The following is a 24,021-nucleotide window of genomic DNA, read 5'->3' on the forward strand; positions in this document are numbered from 1 at the left end:
TGGGACCTGAGGGCACACACTTAGTGTGTTGTGAAATATGTTATGAATGTATTGAAAAGTGTTTTAAATTATATAACTGCCTTAATTTTGCTGGACCTCAAGAAGTGTAGATGATGCCTTTGCAGCAGCTAATTGGCATCCATAAAAATAAATGCACCGAGGCTTATTTCTCTCATTTGTTTGCACAAATTTGTTTACATCCCTAGTAGTGAGCATTTCTCCTTTGCCAAGATAATCCAGCCACCTGACCAGTGTGGCATATCAAGAAGCTGATTTAAACAGCATAATTATTACACAGATCCACCTTGTGCTGTGGACAATAAAAGGTCACTCTAACGTGCAGTTTTGTCACACAACACAATGCCACCGATGTTTAAAGTTTTGAGGGAGCATGAATTTCCACCAAAGCTGTTGCCAGAGAATTTAATGTTAATTTCTCTACCATAAGCTACATCCAACGTCGTTTTAGAGAACTTGGCAGTATGTCTAACCAGCCTCACAACCGCAGACCACATGTAACCATGCCAGCCCAGGATCTCCACATCCGGCTTCTTCACTGCGGGATTGTCTGAGACCAGCCACCCGGACAGCGATGAAACTGTGGGTTTGCACAAACTCTCAGAAAGAGTGTGCAAAACTGTCATCAAGGCAAAGGGGGGCTACTTTGAAGAATCTCAAATATAAAATAGATTTTGATTTGTTTAACACTTTTTTAGTTACTACATGATTCCATATGTGATATTTCATAGTTTTGATGTCTTCAATATTATTCTACAATGTAGAAGAAAAATAATGAAGAAACCCTGGAATGAGTAAGTGTGTACAAACGTTTTGACTGTTACTGTATGTGCTCGCTTGTCACAAAATAATTGTCTTTTGTCATTCTTCCCATTTGATGGTGCTTAATCTGTGCCCGGTCCTCTAATAATGCTGCATACTGTATGTGCATGCTTTTGTATTTTACTCTACAGGAAGTTTGTAACACCAAGATGTGTGTTCGTATTCTCTGTAGGAGGCTGTGCAGTGTGTGAACGAGCTGGACCTGTCCTCTCAGCTCCACGTGTTTGTTCGTGTGGGGGTGGAGTCCACCCTGGAGCGCAGTCAGATCACACGGGACCACATGGGCCAGCTCCTCTTCCAGTTAGTGCAGCAGGGCACCCTGCCCAAGCCCCAGTTCTTCAAAGGGTCAGCCTGCCTACATATCCATCTGCTCTCATTCGAGCTGTCATCGAACAACTGTACTGTATCTAAAATGGCTGTCTCCTCAGAATATCTGTGTTTCCTTCAGGTTTGCTGACACCCTTGAACTGGCGGACGACATGGCCATTGACATTCCCCATATCTGGCTGTATCTGGCCGAGCTGCTCAGCCCTGTGCTGAGAGACGGGGGCTTCTCTATGAGAGAGCTCTTTAGGTAACACTGCTACTCTACAGCACAACAATATTGTATTGTTATCTCCCTGTAAAGCTATGGGTATCAAGGGGGGGTTATTATTGCATCAACAGATCTTACCTGATCAGATCACTCCACATGCAACCCACATTTATTCAGATCTCACAGTCTGCATGATGAGTAAAATGTACCCCGTTCCCTCTGTCAAGGATTGCTGCTTGTTGCTATCGCAGTTCTTTCATTATGGAGTGTTGATGTTGGCTCTCACACCTCCATTCCCTACTTTCTGTAAACTGTGATATGAAGGAAAACAGTTGGGCGGGATGGAACCGCTGGAGACATCTAATGCTTTTCTCTTTGTCCACAGTGAATTAAGCAAACCTTTACTTCCTGTTGGAAGAGCTGGGGTCTTATTTTCTGAAATACTGCACATACTATGCAAACAAATGGTAAGTTACATTGTTCTTTTTTTCCTCTAATATTCCTGAAAGAATGTTTTACCCCTTTAGCTCTTCTGACCTGAGAGGGAATTTCACACAGCATCTTGTTAATATAGCTGTCAGATATTTTTGCATGACTTTTGTCGGGGTGCAAGTGAGTATCAAGTCAGCAAACCCATTAACTATTGGATGCCAGGGTTCTGACATGTTGTCCTGTCTGTCTCCCACACAGAGCCATAGGAAAGTAGGCACCTTGTGGAGAAAGGCGGGCCTCAGCTGGAGTGACTTCCTGCCAGAGGAAGAGGACATCCAGGATTTCATCTCGCAACAGGTTAGTGAGAGAGACTCATTGTATTACGGCATGGAGGCATCCCAAGAAACGGTTTCACAGCAACCTAAACCTTCTCTCCTCCCCGTCTCCCCTCCTCCTGTCAGAAGCTCCAGTTCACTGTGGTGGACTGCTCTAGCCCTGAGGCAGCCCTCTCTGCGACAGAATTGTCCCCCGAGGTGCTCAACCGGCAGCTGGAGAGACTCCTGCTGGAGGACATGGCCAGTGATGAGCAGATCTTTGACTGGGTAGAGGTACGAACTGTAACATTAAAAGCCCACCACACAGCCCAGCACAGGCACGTTTGGCTCCGTCATACACATATTGGATTATAAATACATAGTGTTGCATATTTCAAGTGAAGTGTCAGAGATCCAGGCACTGATGTCGTGCAGCTTTCCCATGTCTAACCGGAGCTTCTTTGTGCTCCTCTGTTGTCCGCCACATCCCAGGCAAATCTAGATGAATCTCAGATGAGCTCGTCTCCGTTCCTGAGAGCTCTGATGACTTCTGTGTGTAAGGCAGCGGTGAAAGGTAAGCTGTCATTCTTTTAGCTAGGGACAGTCCATTGTTTTGTATATATTATATAGCTAGAGCAGTTCACAATTTTCTCCATCTTTGTTTCTTGTGTAGATGAAAGCACTTCCTGCCGAGTGGACGTAGCCATCATACAGAGGAGATTGCCCGTATTACTCAAGTACCTTAACTCAGACACTGAGCGACAGCTTCAAGCACTTTATGCACTTCAGGCGCTGATAGTCACACTGGATCAGCCTCCTAGTAAGTAACATGCCACTTAGAACGTTAAACCTGAAGATTCACTATAAAGATATAAGCACGGTTCTGTCTCCTGCCCTGCACAGAACCATTTTACATTTACTTTTTTATTCTTGACAAAACTAAAATGTTTTTTTGTCACATACACCAGATCAGTGCAGTAAATTGTTTGGTTTTACAGGGTCAGACATAATAGTACGGCGCCCCTGGATCAAATTGGGGTTAAGTGCCTTTTCTCAAGGGCCCATCGACAGATTTTTCACCTTGTCGGCTCAGGTATCTGAACCAGCAACCTTTCTGTTATTGACCCTACACTTTATATGTTAGGCTACCTGCCGCCCTGAAGACATCCTTTTATGGTTTTATTTCATGCAGCCATTGCAATTATATAAAAATGTCTTCATGAACTTACTATGAAAACAGACTAATTTAAAGCTAGAATCCTTAGTTGCTACATACATTTTTTCTTAAACTTATAAATGAATGATATATACACCCATTTACCTAGTTAAATACAAGTTAATAAATAAATAAAATGTTATTCTTGAATAATATATCTTATAAATCCCTCATGAGCTTAGTTTAATTGTCATACCCCATCAGAACCCGAAATATGCTTGTTTTACTCCAATGTTTGTAAACAATGCAAATGTAACATGGTTAAATCTTTGAATTTAACCACTCAAATGTTGATATCATGGATGGATAGTCCTTGCATACATAGCTCTGTCTATGAATTTGAGTGGTTACATTTCTCCAGGCCCATCCCTCAGCTTTTTACCAAAACATAGATGGGGAGCCGCTTATCGTTTCAATTAAGGATTCTAGATTTAAGGGATTTGGTTATTATTTGGTTATTATATCCCTTTCCCCTCTCTCTCCAGACCTGCTCCGGATGTTCTTTGACTGTCTGTATGACGAGGACGTCATCTCGGAGGACGCTTTTTACAAGTGGGAGACCAGCAAGGACCCCGCGGAGCAGCTGGGCAAAGGTGTGGCTCTCAAGTCTGTAACCGCTTTCTTCACCTGGCTGAGGGAGGCCGAGGAAGAGTCGGAGGATAATTGACAAGGGAGCAGGTGACCGCTGCAAGCCTCCAGGACAAGAGGCCAGCTGTTGCTACATAGAATAACTGCATCCTCGTAGCAGAACAAACGGACAAACCTACAAAATGTGTGCGGGCAGAATGACATGTATACGGCTGGAATTTTTTCTGCGGAATGGTTCTGAGACATGCCGCCATTTTGAGTTTGAATTCTAATGGCGGAAGCACTAAATACCTGTATTATACATAGAAAATATTTTTGTTTTAAATTTTAACTTTTCTTTTGTTACTTTTTAAGAAGAGACTTAAAGATACATAGGTTCCGGACTCTTTAATTTATTATTTTTTTAAGGACTGCAAATATGGACGTTTATTTAACATTTGCAGATGCTCACAATGAGAACATTGATGATGAATAGAAATAACAATATTAATTATAATAACAATAATAATTGTGAAATAAATAGCCTCCCTGGATTCCATGTTGTTTGGTTGAAAACAGGGTAAAAATATATTTTGGAATGTAGGGGAAGGTAGAGAGTGAATGCACAGGGACAACTGACGTCAATGGTTATCAGTGATTAATCACAGGAAGTGTTTCCTCTGATTTGGCTTGCTCTCTATGTGATATGTACGTAAACTTCCCAAGAGGCAGCGATATGCATTCAAGATGCAATGCAAATCAGTCCACAAAAGAACATCACATGAACATAAATAAACAACAATGAACAATAGATGCATTCAAATGAAATAAGCAAAATGCAAGTTTAAAAAGCAAATGCCAGGGTTGCTGAACATGAAGCGCTTGTAATACTTCAGACCTACAGAGCAAATTAAAAGCTTGTAAATACATTAAAGACAAAAAAGGTATTTAAAAAACATAGCAAATGCAATCAATGGTGGTTATTTTGTTGAGTGGTGATGTTTGCACTACAAGAGTTTTTTTTTACTTGGTTTTAACATTGCTTGCAATGCAGTCTGAAGTTGAAAGTGAATTTTGTGTCAAGTGCCATCTCTAAAATGAGACTACAGTATAGGAATTGTAAAAGATACATTACCAAAAGTATGTGAACACCTGCTCGTCGAGCATCTCATTCTAAAATCATGGGCATTAATATGGAGTTGGGCCCCCCTTTGTTGCTATAACAGCCTCCACTCTTCTAAGAGGGAAGGCTTTCCACTAGATGTTGAGACATTGCTGTGGGGACTTGCTTCCATTCTGCAACAAGAGCATTAGTGAGGCCAGTCACTGATGTTGGGTGATTAGACTTGGCTTGCAGTCGACGTTCCAATTCATCCCAAAGGTGTTCGATGGGGTTGAGGTCAGGGCTCCGTGCAGGCCAGTCAAGTTCTTCCACACCGATCTCAACAAACCATTTTTGTATGGACCTCGCTTTGTGCACGCGGGCATTGTCATGCTGAAACAGGAAACAGCCTTGTCCCAACTGTATGCCACAAAGTTGGAAGCACAGAATCGTCTAGAATGTCATGGTGTGCTGTAGTGTTAAGATTTCCCTTCACTGAAACTAATGGGCCTAGCCTGAACCATGAAAAACAGACCCATTAATCCTCCTCCGCCAAACTTTACAGTTGGCATTCGGCAGGTAGCTTGTGTGGCCTACCACTTTGCGGCTGAGCCATTTTTGCTCCTAGACGTTTCCACTTCACAATAACAGCATTTACAGTTGATGAGCAGCTCTAGCAGGGCAGAAATTTGATGAACTGACTTGTTGGAAAGGTGGCGTCCTATTACAGTGCCACGTTGAATGTCACTAAGCTCTTCAGGAAGGGCGGTCTACTGCCAATGTTTTGCTATGGAGATTGCATGGCTGTGTACTCTTTTATACACCTGTCAGCAAATGGTGTGGCTGAAAAAGCAGAATCCACATACTTTTGTGTATATAAGCAACTATTGGCGGACCAATGACGTTAACTAGAACAATTAGCATCTATTATTGAGCCTTTTCTAATAAGAGTTGCCAGTTTTCTCCATTCATGCACATTGGTTGAAAAGCGAATTAGCGACAGTAACTTTTCCTCAACGAGGGATTGACCGTATCTTATTTTATAACCTGTATTAGTGTGGAAATATTGTAATGAACTAGCTGAGCACGATGTAAGATGGGGCATGATTGTGGTAGGACAAGTCATATCTTGCATAGCCTTATGACGTTTGCCAGCATTCCTATGTAATGCTCATGTGATCTCTAATTCCGGTGTAGTTACTGAACTGAAGTTACACTCCACTGTAATGGATGAGAGGAAACCTCTGCAGAGGGCATTCACATAGTCTGCAGAAATGTAAGTCTGTGTCTACCATTGCCTTTGATCACATTTCAGATGATTTCTAACTTTGACTGACTGGAAACCAGAAATGGTATTTGAAATCTAGATTGGAGCTGACGGAGACCATTGGGAAAATGAAATATTCAAACAGCTTTGATAACAAATACTTAATGGATAGGATTTCATTGGTAGCTGCAGGTATGGGATGACCTAATCTTGGAGAGACTAGGGTTAACCCATAGAGATGTACTAGTGCCCAGAAGTCTGTTTTAGCATTGGCAGCGCCATTAAGGACTTTCACCATTTTGAAGTGGTCAACTGGGTGCTGATTTCCTATGGGTTAAGGAAGGATCACATAATTCCATCCAGGTCATAAAGTGCGATCAGCCAATGAATTATATTTATGAGCAAACATTGGCAGTAAATCGCCAACCTTGGATTTATACCTGTTCAAACAACACATTCTAGGTGGCAGTATGCACCCTTTCGATTTGTTTACCAACTCATAGAAGTAGTAGATTAAAATTGACTACTTCAAAATGGAGAAGGCCTCAATGGTGCTGCCCATGCTCTCAGAAGCCATAATAGGACAGATATAATGTTGCGTCCTTTAACTATCTGAGTTAACCTTATCCAGCTACAATCAAGTAGGCCAACACTGTAGTCCACAGTGACTTCTGCAGGACAAAGGTTGGCGCCTGGTTAGCGAGAACATATATCTGAACCAGAGATGTATAACTAACCCAATATAGTTAATCTGCGTATTTTACAGTGAGAGCAAATTAAGCATAGTGGGCAGAACAAGCCAGAAGGTAGGCAAAGTCAAGCACAAGCTAGCGATATAGTATTGGCGCGTTGTAGCACGTATTTGCTTATTTCCGTTAGGGAATGCCTCTGAAGTGCACAAACTAATTCCCGCCGCTGGACTTCCTCTCACTATCATATTTGGTGGTGAGAACGTTCTAAACGGATGCTTCAGCTTTATAGTCCCGGTGACGTGTCTGTGTTACCTATTTCTGTTTGTGTCTGGATCTCAGAAGATTTTTTTATATATATATATATATATATATATATATATAAAAAAAAAAAAAAAAAGTCTGGATCTCTCGGGTTGGAATGCCGTAGCCATTTTGGAATGGCACGTCGCGTTGAACAACAAAGGATAGTCAGCCAATCAGTCTCCTTTGTTGTTCAACGCGATATTCTGCATGCCATTCCAAAATGGCTGCTGTGGCTTCTGTTGTAGGCATAAGGACGAAAAGGGCAGTTTAATTAAAAACGAGCAGTATTTCAATCTTTAACTTATCATTTTAGATAATAGGATAATTATGAGTACAGCAACATCTTCCATCCCTGGTACGTTTTCCCAGCCATATCCCGCCCCTTCTACGTGCTGTCCACATTCTGGTAGCTATGCGTTTTGACCTCAAGGGTTCAGATGTATTTACTGGGTCGGAACAGTTCTGGCTACTGCCTGGTAAGCAAATCTGGGAGAAGAGATCCCAAATAAAATACTGCAGCATTTATATTAGAATTTCTACTTTTCAGATGTTCCTAATCATTATACAACATTGGCATTCAATAGGGTTGAGTAGAGCACTGCAAAATCACTGTATTACGTCCCAAATAAGTAGTCATTGGGTGCGTTCCAGGGGGTAGGTTTACGATCCATGTTGCATTTAGTCATACTAAACAGAATATTTGAGAACCACACCTGGAGACATGTATGTCTGAGGAAGCACCTGGTGCTTCGGTAAAGTTACACATCTATCTAGCAGGTACTGAAACGTATATAAATTGCTGCCTCGTTCATTGAGTGACGAAGTCATCAAGTGGTTACATAGCATGGAATATCCCGACTTTACACAGGATGGAACGCAAGTAATGCAGTTTGAGGGGATCGACCAGAGCGAGATGCTGCAGAGATTTTCTGACCTTGCGCACATTCAGATAAGAGTTGTTATTTGGGATGAATACACGGTGATTTGTAGATTGTAATTCAGCACCACGTGCCCTGCGACAATCCCTCAAATGCTCTAGTTGCATTCCAGGTTGTCAAAAGATTATTTTGGTCAACTTCTTCCTTTATTTAACTAGGCAATTCAGTTAAGAACAAATTCTTATTTACAATGACATTCTAGGAACAGTGGGTTAACTGCCTTGTTCAGGGGCAGAACGACCTTGTCAGCTCGGGATTCGATTTAGCAACCTTTCGGTTACTAGGCTACCTGCCGCCCCAGTACCTCTTCTGTGTGTGATTTAAAATTAACATTGGTTCAAGGACATGCATCTGGTGTAATAGAAGCAATAATTGGTACCATTATTGTCTTTGGAAAAAAAATAGTATTTACACGAAGATTTAACACATATTGCCATTTCCCCACTCACTATAGTGGGGGATCCTGTTTTCTGCAAACAATGCCTACAGTACAGCAGTCGGCCTTTCGTGGCTTCAATGAGAGTGGGCAGTAGTTCTCCGCTGATTTAAATAACTATTTTAGTGCTATTCGGGATCCTTGGGACAAAAGGGGTTAGTTATAATTACAAACTGGGGGTTTTGAGCCCTGATTGGCTGACAGCTGTGGTATATCAGACCATATACCACGGTATGACAACTTGTTTTTACTGCTCGAATTCCATTGGTAAACAGTTTATTGGCAATAAGGCACTTCTGGGGTTTGTGATATATGGCCAATATACCACAGTTAAGGGCTGTGTCCAGGCACTCTGACGTTGATCATGCTAAGGAACAGCCCTTAGCCGTGGTATATTGGCCATGTACCACACCCCTCGGTTCTTATTGCTTAAATATATTTGCCTTAACCACAGTTTCTAAACCCAGAGGAGCAACATCCTGGAACGCTTGCGAAACAAGCCGACCATGCCAGGGTTTTGGGTTTCAGAAGTCCGAGTGCAGTGAAAAATCTAAAGGCACAACCTAGATTCGTCAATGTCTAATGTAGTTGAACATGTTTTTACTGCAACCTCGTGAAACTGACACGTTTCACTGATTTATAGTGAAGGAGTAACTTTGACGGTGTGCACATGCGCAGTTCGGCACGAGATGCCCTTTTGATGCGTTTCTTCCCTTGAGTTTAGCTAACCAACGTCGCCATGACCTCGCCTAATAATAAAGCGTCAGCATGCGTCATTCATTTCGAACCAACAAGTGTGCTTACATGACCTTCACTTGAAATACAAGATAAAAGCGGCAATAGTACTGTTTGTCAATTTTGAAACGCCGTAGCCCGTATGCGCTTCCTCAAAATAGTCAGAATTAACGCAAGATAACTCAAGAAATCTGTCATGGATTTTTGCGTTTTTGCCAAGGAGATCTAATAGTCTAAATTTGCATGAGGACGAGTCCTATCGTTAAATGACAATGGGCACTTCATGGAAGAATCCCTCTACTGTTGACCAATCGCGGATGTGGGGGCGTAGACTTCAGCTACGGATGTCGGCTTGCTTCAAACATTTTGTGTGCCCCAACAGCCGAAACACTTTCTGTAGTCCAAAACGAACAAAAACGTCACAATGTTTTCATAATATATGCACGAACTGTTTCGTCTGGGAAGCATGCAGATCTTCATACTATACTCAGTGGTGAAATAAGTACCCAATTGTCATACAAGAGTAGAAGTAAAGATACCTTAATAGAATATGACTCAAGTGAAAGTCACCCAGTAAAATACTACTTATATGTAGTAAAAGTCAAAGTATTTGGTTTTAAATATACCTAAGTATCAAAAGTAATTGATAAAATATACTAAAATGTACTTTTTAAAATATCAAAGTATAAATAATTTCAAATTCCTTATTATGCAAACCAGATGGCATAATTTATTTGTATTGCTCCTGAGTGGTGCAGCGGTCTAAGGCACTGCATCTCAATGCAAGAGGTGTCACTATAGTACCTGGTTCGCATCTAGGCTGTGTCACATTCGGCCATGATTGGGAGTCCCATAGGGTGGCGCACAATTGGCCCAGCGACGTCGGGGTTTGGCCGGAGTAGGCCGTCATTGTAAATAAGATTTGGTTCTTAACTGACTTGCCTAGTTAAATAAAGGTTAAAGAAAAAAATTGATAGCCAGGGGCACACTCCAAACACAATTTACGAAGGAAGCATTTGTGTTTAGGTTGTCCACCAGATCAGAGGCAGCACAGATGACCAGTGATGTTCTCTTGATAAGTGCCTGAATTGGACCATTTTCTCTCTTCTCTGTTGATCCCGATTCACCCACTTATTTTGCAAGCCCACTTTCATACCAACTCCCAAGTATGCAGTTACCCATCCTTGTTTTAACCGACATAATTTGGCTTCAATGCCTATTGAGTCTTCACATAAGAATGAACGGTGTCACGAGATCGATGGCTTTGTCCAGTCATTTAAACAGTCATTGACCCTAACCCTTACAGTTTTGTAAATGTTAAATTCAATGGGGTGACGTCATAGTTGGACGTCCCAACGATTCTACATAGCAAGAACCAACAAAGAACACACCCAACGTGACACCACACCCACGAGGTTGCTACGTGTACGTTCAAGGGGGAGGGGCACGTAAGTAACAAAAAAAAGAAGGAAAGGAGAGCGAAGCAATTTTATTTCAACATCTTTATAGAAAGTCTAAAGGTAAGAATATAAACAATTGTTCATGGTTAGTCCCTGCAAAAAGCGTTCTACATTAGATCTTTTGCAAAAATGCATGCGCCGTTTTCTTATTTACCAATGCAACTTCGGTGCATTTACCATCAGCTCTATGCAGCGCCATTACGGTGTGGGGTGGCCTAAATCAATGGACAAAATGGCCATATTTGAATTTTTACTGGAAGACGTGCATCTTCACCGATATTCATTTTTGATTGGTATTTACACGCCCCCACCATTCCAAAACACTATAGAAAAGTGCACACTGCTTGTGGTTTTATCGATGTTTGACGATAATGTACTTTGCAAAGAGCAGTATCTTGCGTTTGATGAATGAGGCCATGATTGACGTTTTCTCGCACATACAGAAGCAGTGGGTGACTGCATGATGTTACCATTGGGTAACATTTGGGTACCTAAGTTGCTTTAGATCCAGTAACTTTATTGTGATCGGTAATACATAATTTATCTGTCAGTGCTGAGGATATGTTTTAATTTATAATTTTGCGTCTCTATGGTCAACAGTTTGGAGTCATGCCTATACGTCGTGCAGCTGGGACTCCACCCCAGGAGACACCCCCCTTGGCTGCACCAGATGGAGGTGAGTTCAAGACCCTCGACATGAACAGGAACTATGCTTTGAGATTCCGATTGGTACCCAGCATTGACAGGCTATGAGTGAATAGGCACCACTTGACAGGACCTGATTGGAATTCTGGTGAATCTAGGTCCTGCCCGCTATTAGTGGTTATTTTAGGAAAGCGTGGAATCAGACATTGTTCAGAGTTCTTGTTGTTGAGTGGCATGTAAATACTTTTACATCTACTTGCTGAATTTACATATTCACTCTTGTCTTCCTCCTTCCACATTTCTCTTCAGAGCCTGATGCCAGCTCTGAGGAATCTGCCTCTGTTGAGGAGGAGCAGGAGGTAGCACCCGCAGCCCCAGTAGCCAAGAAGGGGGAGGGTCAAGGAGAATGTGAGGGCACAGGTGAAGGAGACCCAAAAGAGAATGGTGAGAAACCTGATGAATCGACTGGAAAGAAGACTGAGGAGAAGAAGGCTGAGGGGGAGGAGGCTGAGAAGGAGTGAGTTGCTTGTGCTCAAACCCTGCAAATGTTGCATTCATATCTGTTTCGATAAATGTATAATTTCACATTTTCGTGCTTGCTGTGTTGTGGTTTGGCTGCAGAGAGAAAGATGGAGTGAAAGAGAAAGTCAAGAAGCCCATTAAAAGGACCATTCCTGCCTGGGCCACCATGTCTGCCAGCAAACGTGCAACGCTCACTAATAAGAGCACCTCCACCATGCAGCCGCCTAGGATGGATGACATCCTCATTGAGGCTATTGAGGTCTGTACACAACACTTATTACTAGGGATGCACAATATATCGGTGAACATATCGGAATAGGCCCATATTGGCTCAAAATGCCAACATCTGTATCGGCCCGATGTCTAGTTTAACACCGATGTTAAAAACGGATGTCAAAGCTACTGTGCATACCTATATAAAGTAGGTACATGACGTAATGACGCCACATAAAATGTTGAGCTACACGTGCAACACAGCATTCCTAACCTAGCCCACAATGTCTGCTGTATGGCTCGAGCAGGCAACAAGCCAAGCAGTCATTTGAAAGAGTAATAACATTTCAACGAGACAACTCAAAGGCGAAATCCATTAAAGCCAAGATAATGGGATTCATAGCCCTTGACAATCAACCGGTCTCTTGTCATGGGTGATGTTGGCTTTCGCCGACTGGTCGAGCACTGGTACACACTACCAAATGTGCTATTTTTCAGATGTTGGCCTTCCGGAGTTACACAGTAATAGCATCACTGCTATGAGCTTCACGACATACATACTATGGAATGCCATTTGTGTCTTTGCCTGTCAAAAACAATACAGTAGCACTGTCAAAGCTGTACAGAAAAGTCTGCAAACAAGTAAACACCGGCCACAAACAATGTGTTGACAATACCGCGTTGGTAATAAAGCATTTGTTTGACCGCAACTTCTGGGGTAGCTAACTTTAGCTTGGTACCTAGCTAGCACCAATACAACCAGTCTGAAAACAATGACCAGTAGAAACTGCAGTCATATTCATTATTCTTAGCAATGATTTAGGAATCCCTGTAAGTATTAGCTAGGTTGCCACTTGTTGTTCACCTATTGAAATTGAACTTCAATTCATGAAACTAAAGAGCTAGCCAGCTACTTACCCTGTTGCCCAAAGCTAATGTTATAAGCAGCTAGCTAACTTCATCTGGCTAGTGAGGCTCGACCAGACCGGGTTATGTTTTGTGAAGCTAGCCACAATAAGGATTAGGCACAATAGTGGAATTTGCAGTTTGCCTTCAAAATAAAAGTATGTCATTGACAGTGATGCAAATGAATACAAATAGTAGAATTATGCTATACTTTTATTTTGAAGGATAACTGCAAAGTCTACTATTGTGGCTAATCCTTATTGTGGCTAGCTTCACATAGATGGGTCCGACCACTATTAATCAAATAAGAACTGTCTTATAAGGTTATCGGTATCGGCCAAAAATGTCATATCGGTGCATCACTACTTATTATGTTATCCCTTACTCCCCACTAATGCTGCACCTGCAATTTATCATATTTCCTCTCTGCAGTCCTGCAAGGAGAAGACTGGGGCCTCAGCCCATTCTGTCATGAAGTACATTGTGAAGAAATACCCTAACCTGGAGTTGGACAAGAGGAAATTCCTTCTCAAGAAGGCTCTCAAGAGGCAGCTGGAGAAGGGCACCATCAAACAGGTGAGAAGTCCTTATCCCTGACCACAGCTAACAGTGAATTAACATGAATTGCAAATGTTAGGTGGCAGCCTATCCTAGTGTTTGACCTGTGGGTTACATGTTGTGGTGCAATATACCCTGTGCGTCTGGTACTTTATTTGTCTGCATACTCATGTTCCTTTACCTCCTATTCACTCTCACAGCTGAAGGGTAAAGGCCTTTCTGGAAGCTTTACCATTGGGAAGCAGCCCCCTAATAAATCCACTGCTAAAGGGGTAGGTATTTTCAGTCACCTATCTACAAACTTAAACAATAGCAATGTACCATTATGTGTTTGTCCCATTTGGCTTTTAGCAGACATCATTTGAAATAAAATATACGGTGCATGCCTATATAATGTAGGCACATATGTCATTTAGCAGACACTTTTATCCGAAGCGACTCAGTCATGCTTGCATACATTTTCTGTATGGGTGGTCCCGGAAACCGAACCAACTATCCTGGCGTTGCAAGTGCCGTGCTCTACCAACTGAGTTTGACTGTGATTCTGATGGTTTGGTGCTAGAAGCCGATGGCAGTAGCTCCTGGGTTGAAGGCAGAGACCCTTGGGGATGCTCTGCCCCTGATCATCACACGGCTATGTGAGCCCAAAGAGGCGTCTTACATTCTGATCAAGAAATATGTGGAGCAGCACTTCCCTCAACTCAACGTGGAGCATCGGTAAATACCTTTTTATTGTCATATTTGATTGGGAATGGTTTCAATGATCGGGTCCTGTTATTCTCCGAGTACGTAAACACATGCTAACTTGACGTACCTGACATGGTAATGCAAACTTCTGCGCAACCCAAATCTACAGTATGTTTAATGTAGTCTGAAAATAAGGAACCCACTACCTTTTGAACTGTCCAAAGTTGTGTAGGTTAAAATAGGGTTCTCAATGCAGTCACCGATTCATTCCTAGGCCGGATATCCTAAAGAGTGGCCTGGTGAGAGCTGTGGACAAGGGTCAACTGGAGCAGATCACTGGAAAAGGTGCCTCTGGAACATTCCAGGTTAGTCTTGTACTAAAGGAATGCACAATTCAGTCTACTCCATAAAGGCCTTTGGCGTCTATAATGTTAGATCTTTGCTCTGAGGTGTTTCTCTCAGACTCTCTCTTACCCCCTCACAGCTGAAGCGGGAAGGGGGCAAGTTCCTGCTTAAGGGTGGGCCCCTGGAGGACGCTATCATGACAGCCATCGTGGCCATGAACGAACCCAAGACTTGCAGTACCACCACACTCCGCAAATTCCTGTTGGAGACAAACAAGGACAGCATGGAGTACCGTGTGGGTAAGACCTGTTCCCTTACTCTCCTAACTGAATCACTGCTTTGACAATGTGTGAATACCTACCTGAAACTGCAGGAGCTCTCTCATTAGCTGGGTTGAATCAGAGAAGTTAAGATTCTTTATTGACACTGGGCACTTCTCTTCCCTCAGTGAACAGCCTAAAGAGGACACTGCAGAAGTGTAAAATGATGGGCTGGATGGAGCAGATCACTGGGAATGGGCTAAATGGGACCTACCAGCTCTGCTACCCTTACCACCCCAGGTAGAACTCCACCCTAGGAAGATTACACTGCGAAGTTCATTGCTTACCTCTGTACATAATTGCACAAATGTGTGCTATACCAGGAGCAGTATTCTCTGTTTAGAAAGATGCTGACTACACTACTAATCATGTAACTTTTCATTCATGTTTACTGAACCTCTGATGTACTGAATATTTCAACAGTCTGGTAGTAATAACAGAAATGCCTGCACTCTTGCAATACCTTTTATTTATTTTGGGGGGCTCAGGTTAGAGATCAGATTGTTTTCTTATTCCACAGCCCAGCCATTCTGTTCCCAGAAAAACAGAAAGTGAAAGAGCAGAAAATGGCAGAGAAGGCTAAACGCAGAAAGACGGTTGACTCGTCTGATGAGGACTCTGATGAGGAGGAAGAGGAGTCGTCTGAGGAGGATGAGGAGTCAGATGATGAACCCCCTCCTAAGAGGTGAGTCCAAGGTCAAATTGCTGAAATCCAATGAAAATAGTGGCGTTTCAAATGGTTCACTGCTAACAGTGTATTTGTTCAATACGATCCTTAGGAAAGCTGTGAAGCGGCCACCACCTAAAGCACGTCGCCCTCCCCCCAGCAAGAAGTCACAGCCGGCAAGTCAGTCAAGGGCTAAGGGCAAGAAAAGAGCTGCCCCTGCTAAGAGATCTGCTCCCCCAGTCAAGAAACCAGCACCCCAAGCTAAGAAAGCAGCACCCCCAGCCAAGAAGCCTGCTCCCCCAGCGAGGAAACCAGTGCCACCAACAAACAAACCAGTGCCCCCGGTTAAGAAACCTGCAGCTGCCAGTAAAGCTGTAGCCTCAAAGAAGACGCCCCCACCAGCTAAGGCGGCACCCACACCAGTCAAGAAAGCTGCTCCAGCGAGCAAGCCCAAAACGCCCATTGTCAAAAAGCTGACAAGCAGGGCATCAAAGCGCCCAGTGCCCAAAAAGTCACCACCTGCGAAGAAGGAAGCAGCCAAATCTGCAATGAAGGCCAAGCCAGCAGCCCGCAAGTCCCTGAGGGAGAGGAAGTGAGCTCACTATTGACCAGCAGTGGAAGTTTAACTGTAGCTCTGAAGACTGCAGTGCTCTGCCTCTAGCCATGCTCTCTTTCGCATCATTGTTTTCTCCCTGTTTGGGGCTCTAGAATTCTTCTCTGTAGGATAGGGATGTGACAGTTATCAGTTCATGTCAATTTACTGTACTTTGAACTGTTACATTTCTGTGAACCCAACCTCTGAACACCTTATGTAGAAAGTCCTCTTCAAAAACTGTAAAATTGCCTAGGTATTGAATTGTGAAATGTCACAATTTCCCTCACACGCTTGTGTATATGCAGAGATCTAACATAAAATCAAAGTGACTTGTCTTTTAATTTTAACATTTAATCCCAATCCACTTTCCCATGTTTTAGCTTGACACATTCCTTGTATAAAAATATAGAATTCTCTACATTTAATCTAGAGTAAATTTTCAAATCTTAAAGAATATTTGAGAGCATGAGAGCCAACTTTTCATGTAATGAATTGTGTTATTTAAATTAAATTTCCTTGATCAGTTGCAGGGCCCATGGTTAAAATACTTAATTTGATTGGAGACTGACATAAGGAAGCAATTTGTCATTGTCATATTCAGTACTACTGCATAGTATTAGGGGAATATTTTTTTAAAGTGCGTAACTAATGAAAGTTAATTTTATCATATAAAGCTATAAAAAAATATATACAAAATCGTCTACATTCTGTGTAATAGTACAAGATTTGAAGAAACTTCATTTTGAAGGTGTGGCTCATGCATACCTTGCATGCGTGTATTCTTTATGTTATGCTTTTTTCCAAGTCGTTATTAAAATGGCTATTTGTACTAAATTCCTTGTTATTCACTCTGTCATGGTCTTAAGGAAGGGTACAAACACCAAATACAGCGTCTGCTGGTGGATCATAAGTTGGAGCAAAAGTATACATTATAGGGTAGTGGCTACAAACTACAAATCAATAGATGTCAATTTGATTCACTCAAAGTGCTGGATGTTTTAGTTGTGGGTTATTGAAATAGATATACCTAATTTTGCAATGTCACTTTGCAAATTAGGCCATATCCATATATCCAGACCGGTTATGAATCATTTTGGTGAATGAAGATATTCAAAACATTGTTTACTTATCATGCAAATTGAAATATGTTGATGAACCAGGAGGAAATTAGATGAGAATAACAATTCAGGAACAATAGCTACCGCAGGGATACTACCTAGCCGACTATACGCAACTCCATGATTTGTGTATAATCGGCTAGGGTGCTACTGAACCAGTAGCTGCAGGTACCCTTGGGTTTGAGGAGTACTACTTAACGTCTACTAATTGTCAATAAGTGTACTTTGGGGGGGAATAGTCGACATGGTCATGGAAAGGCTAGAGAAAAGGTTTTCTTCCAAGGGAAATAAACAAAAGTTTTTCATGCTCAACGGTTTCCCTTGTGTGTCCTCCAGCCAATTTGACACAGCTGTGGGAAGCATCCCTATGGAACACTTTCGACACCTTGTAGAGTCCATGCCCTGACGAATTGAGGCTGTTCTGGGGGCAAATGGGGGGAGGAGGGGGGGGGGGGGGGGGTGCAACTCAATATTAGGAGGGAGTCCTTAATGTTTTGTACATTCAGTGTACACTGTCTCGAAAGAGCCATGTTTCCAGTCACGCCCAAACACACCGGTGAATGGCCAACCCTTTTCTGAATTGAGTTGGGAAATATGCTGCTCTGTGGGCTTCAGGGTCCGTGTACATTTCGTTATCAAAACTGAGAATGGAAAAACTAAATTTGAAAATCAGAAATCAACTTGTTTTCTCATTTGTTTGGCTTGCACTAGCTAGCACTAGCTGCTAGCATAAAGTAATATGACATCTCATTTTGTCTTAGCTTGTAACTTGTAAAATATTTATTTATATATTTTTGGACAAAACTAAAAACATTTAATATATTGTGTTATATGTTTTATATTATTACATGTCCAATTTTGAAACAATTGAGAAACGGAATCGTTTTGCGTTTTTCCATTCTCCGTTTTTATTCGGAAATCAAAATAACGAAATGTACACGGACCCGTCAGCTTGATAAGGTGAAGCAACCTTGAGTAGGAGGGGAAATCAGAGTTTGGAATTGGAACTGTGGCAGAAGATCCGGAGTACGAGTACGGAGGTGAGAAGAGCGTTGGTTTGAAACTAAATTAAGGTATTTTATAATAATGAATTTGTTGACATGTTTACCAAACTTGCGCCTGCAGGTTAGAAATACTTCACCCGTGCGTAAATGTTTGCTCTGGCCGTTCATACAACAGAATAATGGGTGTCACCCGCGTGCTCTGACTGCTGTAATAATAGTCTGAAGGCTATGGAATTAATTTTGAAATGTGACGAAATCCAAACCAGTAGGGCTAAGAGTATGCTTCTGACAATGTTTGGGTTGTAATTCGACGATTCAAACGAAACAGTCGCAACAATCTATTCGATTGCAGGTGCGCATATAATGTTCAGAATTCACGAGGACAAGGTTTAGATCTAGTGCTTGACTTGGGCAGGAGCTGATTATCGGCACTTGAAAAGGTGTACTGCTTGAGCTCCTGTTCCTCTTATAGAATATTAGCTCAAAAGTATTTTGTAGATCTGACAGTTTCGAGTTTTTGAAATTACTGTAGACTTACTATCTACCATAACACATACATGTGTCTTGAAAGTTTTGCGTTCACAGCTCTTTTTAATACTACCTCCTGGTTACAAAAGCATTTTCCCATGGGTATAATAACACTACCAGACGCAACGTTGTTGACATGTCCAATGTTTATAATGCTGGGTACTACAATGCTATCTGCTCCCGCAGCACTCAGGATAAGTCCTCCAGAAACAGCAGGACAAAGAAATCTAACTCCGGAGTGATAAGGATGGGTGAGACACCAGTCAGGGATGATGGCACAGTTACAAGGTCAGCTGAGGTAAGCCATATTTTTCCTTCCCATATGGAAGTACTATTTGTTTGAAATAAAAGTACTTCCCAATAGGAAGAAATCCTATTTGTCTTTGCTCTTCCCTTGTATTCTGCGCCTGGTTACATTACATGATGTCTATCTAAAATTGATAGTATGTGTAACATGTAGTCTTTCTTCTTTATGAAGTATGTTGGCTCCTTTCCTGTGGATGACTGTTGTTTGGATGATCAGATGCAGCAGTTGCACACACAGCTCAAGTCTCTCAAAGTAGGTGCTGGTAATAACAAGTTAGAAAGCAGCAGTACTTTAAGGCAAGTATTGGCTGTTCACAAATGTTTATGGTGGAGATGGGGTCGTGCACAGATCTCTTCGTGGTCAGGTGCTCAAACCACAAAAAGGGCATGAAAGCAATAGGTGGACATATCTTTATAGCCCATTTAAATGAGACATTTAACATGACTTTAACAATGGCTTGCAGGCAGTGGGTTCAGAACAACAATGATAAACTGTAATATGAAGAATATATTGTTTTGGCCCCCCAAAAAACTTGAGACTGGAAGGATGTGCCTGCCTGAGGTGTTGAACTTTTTCACAGACATGCAAGAAAAGGAGGTCTGTGTCCCTGAAATTTTCCATCAAAGGTGTGAAGATGTACGATGAAGATGAGACGGTAAGAGTTGACCTTCTCAGAGCAAAGCACATGTATCATTGCTGTTAGAGCTGTGTACACTACATCAACATTATTTTTTAAACTTTCCTTGTCTGTAGACCATCCTCATGGCCCATGCTCTACGAAGGGTCTCCCTTTCCACCGCCCACCCCTCGGACGCCCAGTTCGCCTTTGTTTCCCACAACCCAGGCAACCCTGATGCCCAACTATACTGCCACCTCTTCAAGGCTAGTCATGCCAGAGCAGTAAGAACCAGCGTTAGATCTTTGTCTCCCAAGATGATTGTCAATGGAATTCCTCTGTGATGGCTTTAAGCTGCAATTTATTGTATAATTTGTTTCTGTGTTCCCTCCAAGGCCCAGTTCCTGAACCTGTTGCTGTGCCGCTGTTTCCAGCTGTCCTACCTGGAGAAGCACCCAGAGGAGGCTCAAGTTGAGTCTGCAGGCCCACTGCCCAACTGTACCCCCTCCCTCCTCAACCAGGGCTTCCCTCTCAGTGTCAGCGCCCTTGTGTCCTTCAGAAGGGCCCCCACTCAGGGCTTACTCCCAGGGGAAAAGGTCAGTCAAACCTGTTTGTTTTAACTGAATTGTGAAAGCACAGTGAAATAATGCTTTTTTTGTGTGTGTGTGTGTAGCTGAACCCTGTACATTGTGCTAGCCTAGCTGTTGACCTGTTAACACTTTCTATGGGTCCTTATTGTAGGTCTTCCCATTGAAAAACAACAGTGCAACAACTGAGGAACAACCAAGCATCCAAGAAAACGTCATCACCTCTCCTTCCCTGGTGCGCAAGAAAGCCATCCGCAACAAAGTACTGCGCTCAGGGGCCTATCGCTCCTTCACTTACACCCCTCACAAACAACGCCACCTCCAGGATCGGCTTAACTCTCCACAAGGTGGGCTAAGTGTGCAGAGAGCTCTTTCAAGAGTGAAACAGTTCATTAGGTAATGCAAACCCTTAGTGCTTTGTGATGGGCACTCACTCAACGTCTGTGGTGTAGGCTACATTTTCCATGGTATTGATTTGTCATTACATACAGGTTGTAGTAGGCACTTTTTTTCACAGGGTTCTGATTACTGTAACGTTAAAAGCTTTTTACCACGCATTTTTAAAGTGAACATGTTATGACGTTTTATGAAATTCTTTCACAGTTTCCCTTGAAACAGTAGTTGTACTCACATCAGTAAGTTTTTCCACAGTGATTCAACTTGAGGTGGAATGGATATAGATTGGAGGTTATCCAAAGCAAACAACATTTCCCTTGAGGGACATCTTGAATTGTGATCATCCCAAGATGCTAAGGAATCTCTTATCTTGTATGTGAAACAGGAAACGGGCAGGACAAAATGCCAGGGAGGAGAGCCCGGGCCCCGAGCCTTGCTGAAACAGAAGAAGCTCTGGCTCAAGCGGTGTGGTGTTGGGCTGGCATCACCACGTGAGTCCCCCTCTCTTTTATTATAATAATATATGCTATTTAGCAGACACTTTCATCCAAAGTGACTTAGTCATTTGTGCATAGATTTTTTTGCATAGGGTTGTCCCAGCGGGAATCGAACCCACAATCCTTGCATTCCTAGCACCGGGCTCTAATAACTGAGCCACGTTTACCTGACTCTCACTTATCCCAGACCAGTTCCTTGTGTGCTTTATGGTGTGTTTGCTTGAGGAAAGTCATGTGACTCATCTCAGGGCTACCATTGGTCTTCACCCCCCATGTGTTACAGTGACAGCAGCTCTTCCCTGCTTGCAGAGGACGTCCTGGGCTCGTACCTCCTGTGCCCGCATCCTAAGAGGCCTGGCTGTGGCTCTCTCATCATTCGTTTCTCTTCTGGCCTCATCACCCACCTCATAGACAACACATATAAAGGGACATACCTGCTTGAGGTGAGCTGTCATGGTCAATCATTCCATTTTCATCAACTTTCTTTAACTTCCAATTTAAGCTCTTTGTTAATGTATGTTCAATGTGTAGCTATGAAGTCATTTATGTTTTTTTTACTAGAACTGCCAACAAGAATTCTGCACCATTGCTGCTTTGATAGAGCACTACACAGAGTTCAAGGAGGAGCTGGACTTTCCTCTGAGTTGTGCCCGTGTAAACCACTGCTACGAGTGGGAGGAGAATGTTGGCAAGGCACACCAAAGCCTCAAAAGAAAGAATGCAGAATATAACCAGAGGAAGCAATGGGTTTAAAAGTAATTTCTGAACATTGGATTGATTGATGTATCCCATTCTCTAAGAGACACTGACAACATGTTACACTGACACTTTTCATTTCTTTGCACTTAAATACAATACAATTCATTCACTTCTGTGCTTCATTTAGGTTACTTTTATTGTTTTGAGATTTGTGATAAGTAATGTTTATCACAATTCACCTGCTAAAGGGAAGTTTGATCGCAAGGGTGGAGCAGAGCCATATATTTAGATAAATGTAAGGCGTGTGGAGTAAGATGTTGGCACTTTGCCTATGATGTAGTTATTTTTTTTTATGTCAGTGTGTTTGAGATGTATATTCTATTTTAGCTGCCCCTACTTTTTAAATTGTATAGTTTTTTTTTTTAAGTAGGAATTTAGTGTGTGTGTATATGAATTAGAGGTATTTTCTATTTTTGTATGTGTTAAGCTGTATGCCTCGTGTTATGCTGTCTGTTTCACGGCATGTTTTAAGATGTTCTGTGAGAACATGGTACATGACTCACTTTACACCACAAAGTGGAGGCTATTTTTATTGTTGGGTTATGCATAATGCATTGCCGGATTTTATGCATAAATGCAGACCTCTAACTTGATCTAAGTCTGTTTTTTTTTAGGGGGAACAAGAAGTGATTTCAATTTTGGCTCTTTGGAAAGACGATGGGCAGCAAAAAAAACATTTTCACACATGACGTAGTTTTATCAAGTGTATGGTTGTCTTGGAACGCGGTGGGAAGGGAACCGACAGAGCGAGAGTGAGAGTGTTTTTTGCGTATACTTTTGTTTTTGAGCAGGGATTGTATTCATTGGACGACATGATGCCATCTGCCAATACTACGTTTTTATAGCATGTGGATAATTGATTTGACAAGAAATTAGTCCAACCAATTAACGGTCCGACATGTCTTGCAGGTTAGCTGGTACAGGTTGTGAACTTGATTGCTTTGAGGCTTGGCCAATGTGGCAAGCTAGCTACCGTCCTTAGCTTAGTTAGCGTTCTGATTTGCTGTCATGCTTCTGTGACCAGATCAACAGGTTAGATTTGTGTTATTCTGATCACTTCAGTTGTAGCATGTCAACTGGAAAGATCTGTCATGGCTGCTAGTTAGATTAATTGTTTAGTTTCCAAATAACAGTAGACTAGCTATTTATTTTTCTAGCTTGCACAATGCTGAATGAAATGGATTCAACAATTGAATCCTACAGACAAAGAACCATATATGGAACATTAAAAATATATATTTAAAAAAAGAGATATACATGAAAAATCATTATTGGACACCCTTTTCTATAGTGAACCGGTTTCACAAGCTTTCCGCGCGCTAATTCAAATCAAATTTATTTATATAGCCCTTCGTACATCAGCTGATATCTCAAAGTGCTGTACAGAAACCCAGCCTAAAACCCCAAACAGCAAGCAATGCAGGTGTAGAAGCACGGTGGCTAGGAAAAACTCCCTAGAAAGGCCAAAACCTAGGAAGAAACCTAGAGAGGAACCAGGCTATGTGGGGTGGCCAGTCCTCTTCTGGCTGTGCAGGGTGGAGATTATAACAAAACATGGTCAAGATGTTCAAATGTTCATAGATGACCAGCATGGTCGAATAATAATAAGGCAGAATAGTTGAAACTGGAGCAGCAGCACAGTCAGGTGGACTGGGGACAGCAAGGAGTCATCATGTCAGGTATTCCTGGGGCATGGTCCTAGGGCTCAGGTCCTCCGAGAGAGAGAAAGAAAGAGAGAATTAGAGAGAGCATATGTGGGATGGCCAGTCCTCTTCTGGCTGTGCCGGGTGGAGATTATAACAGAACATGGCCAAGATGTTCAAATGTTCATAAATGACCAGCATGGTCGAATAATAATAAGGCAGAACAGTTGAAACTGGAGCAGCAGCACAGCCAGGTGGACTGGGGACAGCA

General features: G+C 42.3%; 3 protein-coding genes across 24 annotated transcripts in view; all 3 read left to right on the plus strand.

Moving 5' to 3' along the window:
- LOC139371169 (eukaryotic translation initiation factor 4 gamma 3-like) overlaps nt 1–4,864 on the plus strand; it is a 75,794-nt gene extending 70,930 nt beyond the window's left edge. For all 17 annotated transcript variants that reach the window (XM_071111304.1, XM_071111305.1, XM_071111309.1 and 14 more), the window contains 8 exons: nt 1,013–1,185; nt 1,289–1,414; nt 1,761–1,842; nt 2,066–2,164; nt 2,269–2,415; nt 2,614–2,695; nt 2,795–2,941; nt 3,823–4,864. In XM_071111304.1, coding sequence (XP_070967405.1) covers nt 1,013–1,185; nt 1,289–1,414; nt 1,761–1,842; nt 2,066–2,164; nt 2,269–2,415; nt 2,614–2,695; nt 2,795–2,941; nt 3,823–4,004 — 1,038 coding nt within the window. In that variant the 3' untranslated portion in view covers nt 4,005–4,864. The remainder of the gene's footprint in view (nt 1–1,012; nt 1,186–1,288; nt 1,415–1,760; nt 1,843–2,065; nt 2,165–2,268; nt 2,416–2,613; nt 2,696–2,794; nt 2,942–3,822) is intronic.
- Nucleotides 4,865–10,801: 5,937 nt separating this feature from the next.
- On the plus strand, nt 10,802–17,129 carry LOC139371173 (heterochromatin protein 1-binding protein 3-like). The gene is made up of 12 exons (XM_071111326.1): nt 10,802–10,897; nt 11,438–11,513; nt 11,792–11,999; nt 12,104–12,263; nt 13,556–13,699; nt 13,882–13,953; nt 14,244–14,398; nt 14,643–14,733; nt 14,853–15,012; nt 15,162–15,273; nt 15,554–15,718; nt 15,813–17,129. The coding sequence occupies exons 2-12, from the start codon at nt 11,447–11,449 to the stop codon at nt 16,294–16,296; spliced, it is 1,818 nt and encodes a 605-aa protein (XP_070967427.1). The 5' UTR covers nt 10,802–10,897; nt 11,438–11,446; the 3' UTR covers nt 16,297–17,129.
- A 782-nt stretch (nt 17,130–17,911) lies between these two features.
- LOC139371174 (SH2 domain-containing protein 5-like) lies at nt 17,912–22,695 on the plus strand. 6 transcript variants are annotated; one of them, XM_071111327.1, is made up of 10 exons: nt 17,918–18,453; nt 19,132–19,243; nt 19,424–19,504; nt 19,833–19,907; nt 20,006–20,152; nt 20,264–20,464; nt 20,610–20,802; nt 21,237–21,342; nt 21,632–21,791; nt 21,910–22,695. In XM_071111327.1, exons 2-10 carry the CDS (start codon nt 19,193–19,195, stop codon nt 22,099–22,101), a joined length of 1,206 nt encoding a protein of 401 aa, XP_070967428.1. In that variant the 5' UTR covers nt 17,918–18,453; nt 19,132–19,192; the 3' UTR covers nt 22,102–22,695. The 6 variants fall into 6 exon arrangements, with proteins under 6 accessions (XP_070967431.1, XP_070967428.1, XP_070967433.1 ...); XM_071111328.1 differs by having other exon boundaries at nt 17,980–18,486; XM_071111329.1 differs by having other exon boundaries at nt 18,035–18,453; nt 19,139–19,243.
- Nucleotides 22,696–24,021: the final 1,326 nt, after the last annotated feature.

The sequence above is a fragment of the Oncorhynchus clarkii genome, chromosome 17 (assembly GCF_045791955.1).
Source record: "Oncorhynchus clarkii lewisi isolate Uvic-CL-2024 chromosome 17, UVic_Ocla_1.0, whole genome shotgun sequence".
Taxonomy (NCBI): Eukaryota; Metazoa; Chordata; class Actinopteri; order Salmoniformes; family Salmonidae; genus Oncorhynchus; species Oncorhynchus clarkii.

Bases quoted from the DNA above. Each gene is read 5' to 3' on its own strand.
- LOC139371173 (XM_071111326.1), top strand. From the start codon at position 11,447: ATGCCTATACGTCGTGCAGCTGGGACTCCACCCCAGGAGACACCCCCC. The intron at 13,700-13,881 runs GTGAGAAGTCCT...TCACTCTCACAG, and splicing joins AGAAGGGCACCATCAAACAG to CTGAAGGGTAAAGGCCTTTC. The intron at 15,013-15,161 runs GTAAGACCTGTT...CTCTTCCCTCAG, and splicing joins CAGCATGGAGTACCGTGTGG to TGAACAGCCTAAAGAGGACA.
- LOC139371174 (XM_071111327.1), top strand. From the start codon at position 19,193: ATGGGTGAGACACCAGTCAGGGATGATGGCACAGTTACAAGGTCAGCT. The intron at 19,908-20,005 runs GTAAGAGTTGAC...CCTTGTCTGTAG, and splicing joins TGTACGATGAAGATGAGACG to ACCATCCTCATGGCCCATGC. The intron at 21,792-21,909 runs GTGAGCTGTCAT...TTTTTTTACTAG, and splicing joins AAGGGACATACCTGCTTGAG to AACTGCCAACAAGAATTCTG.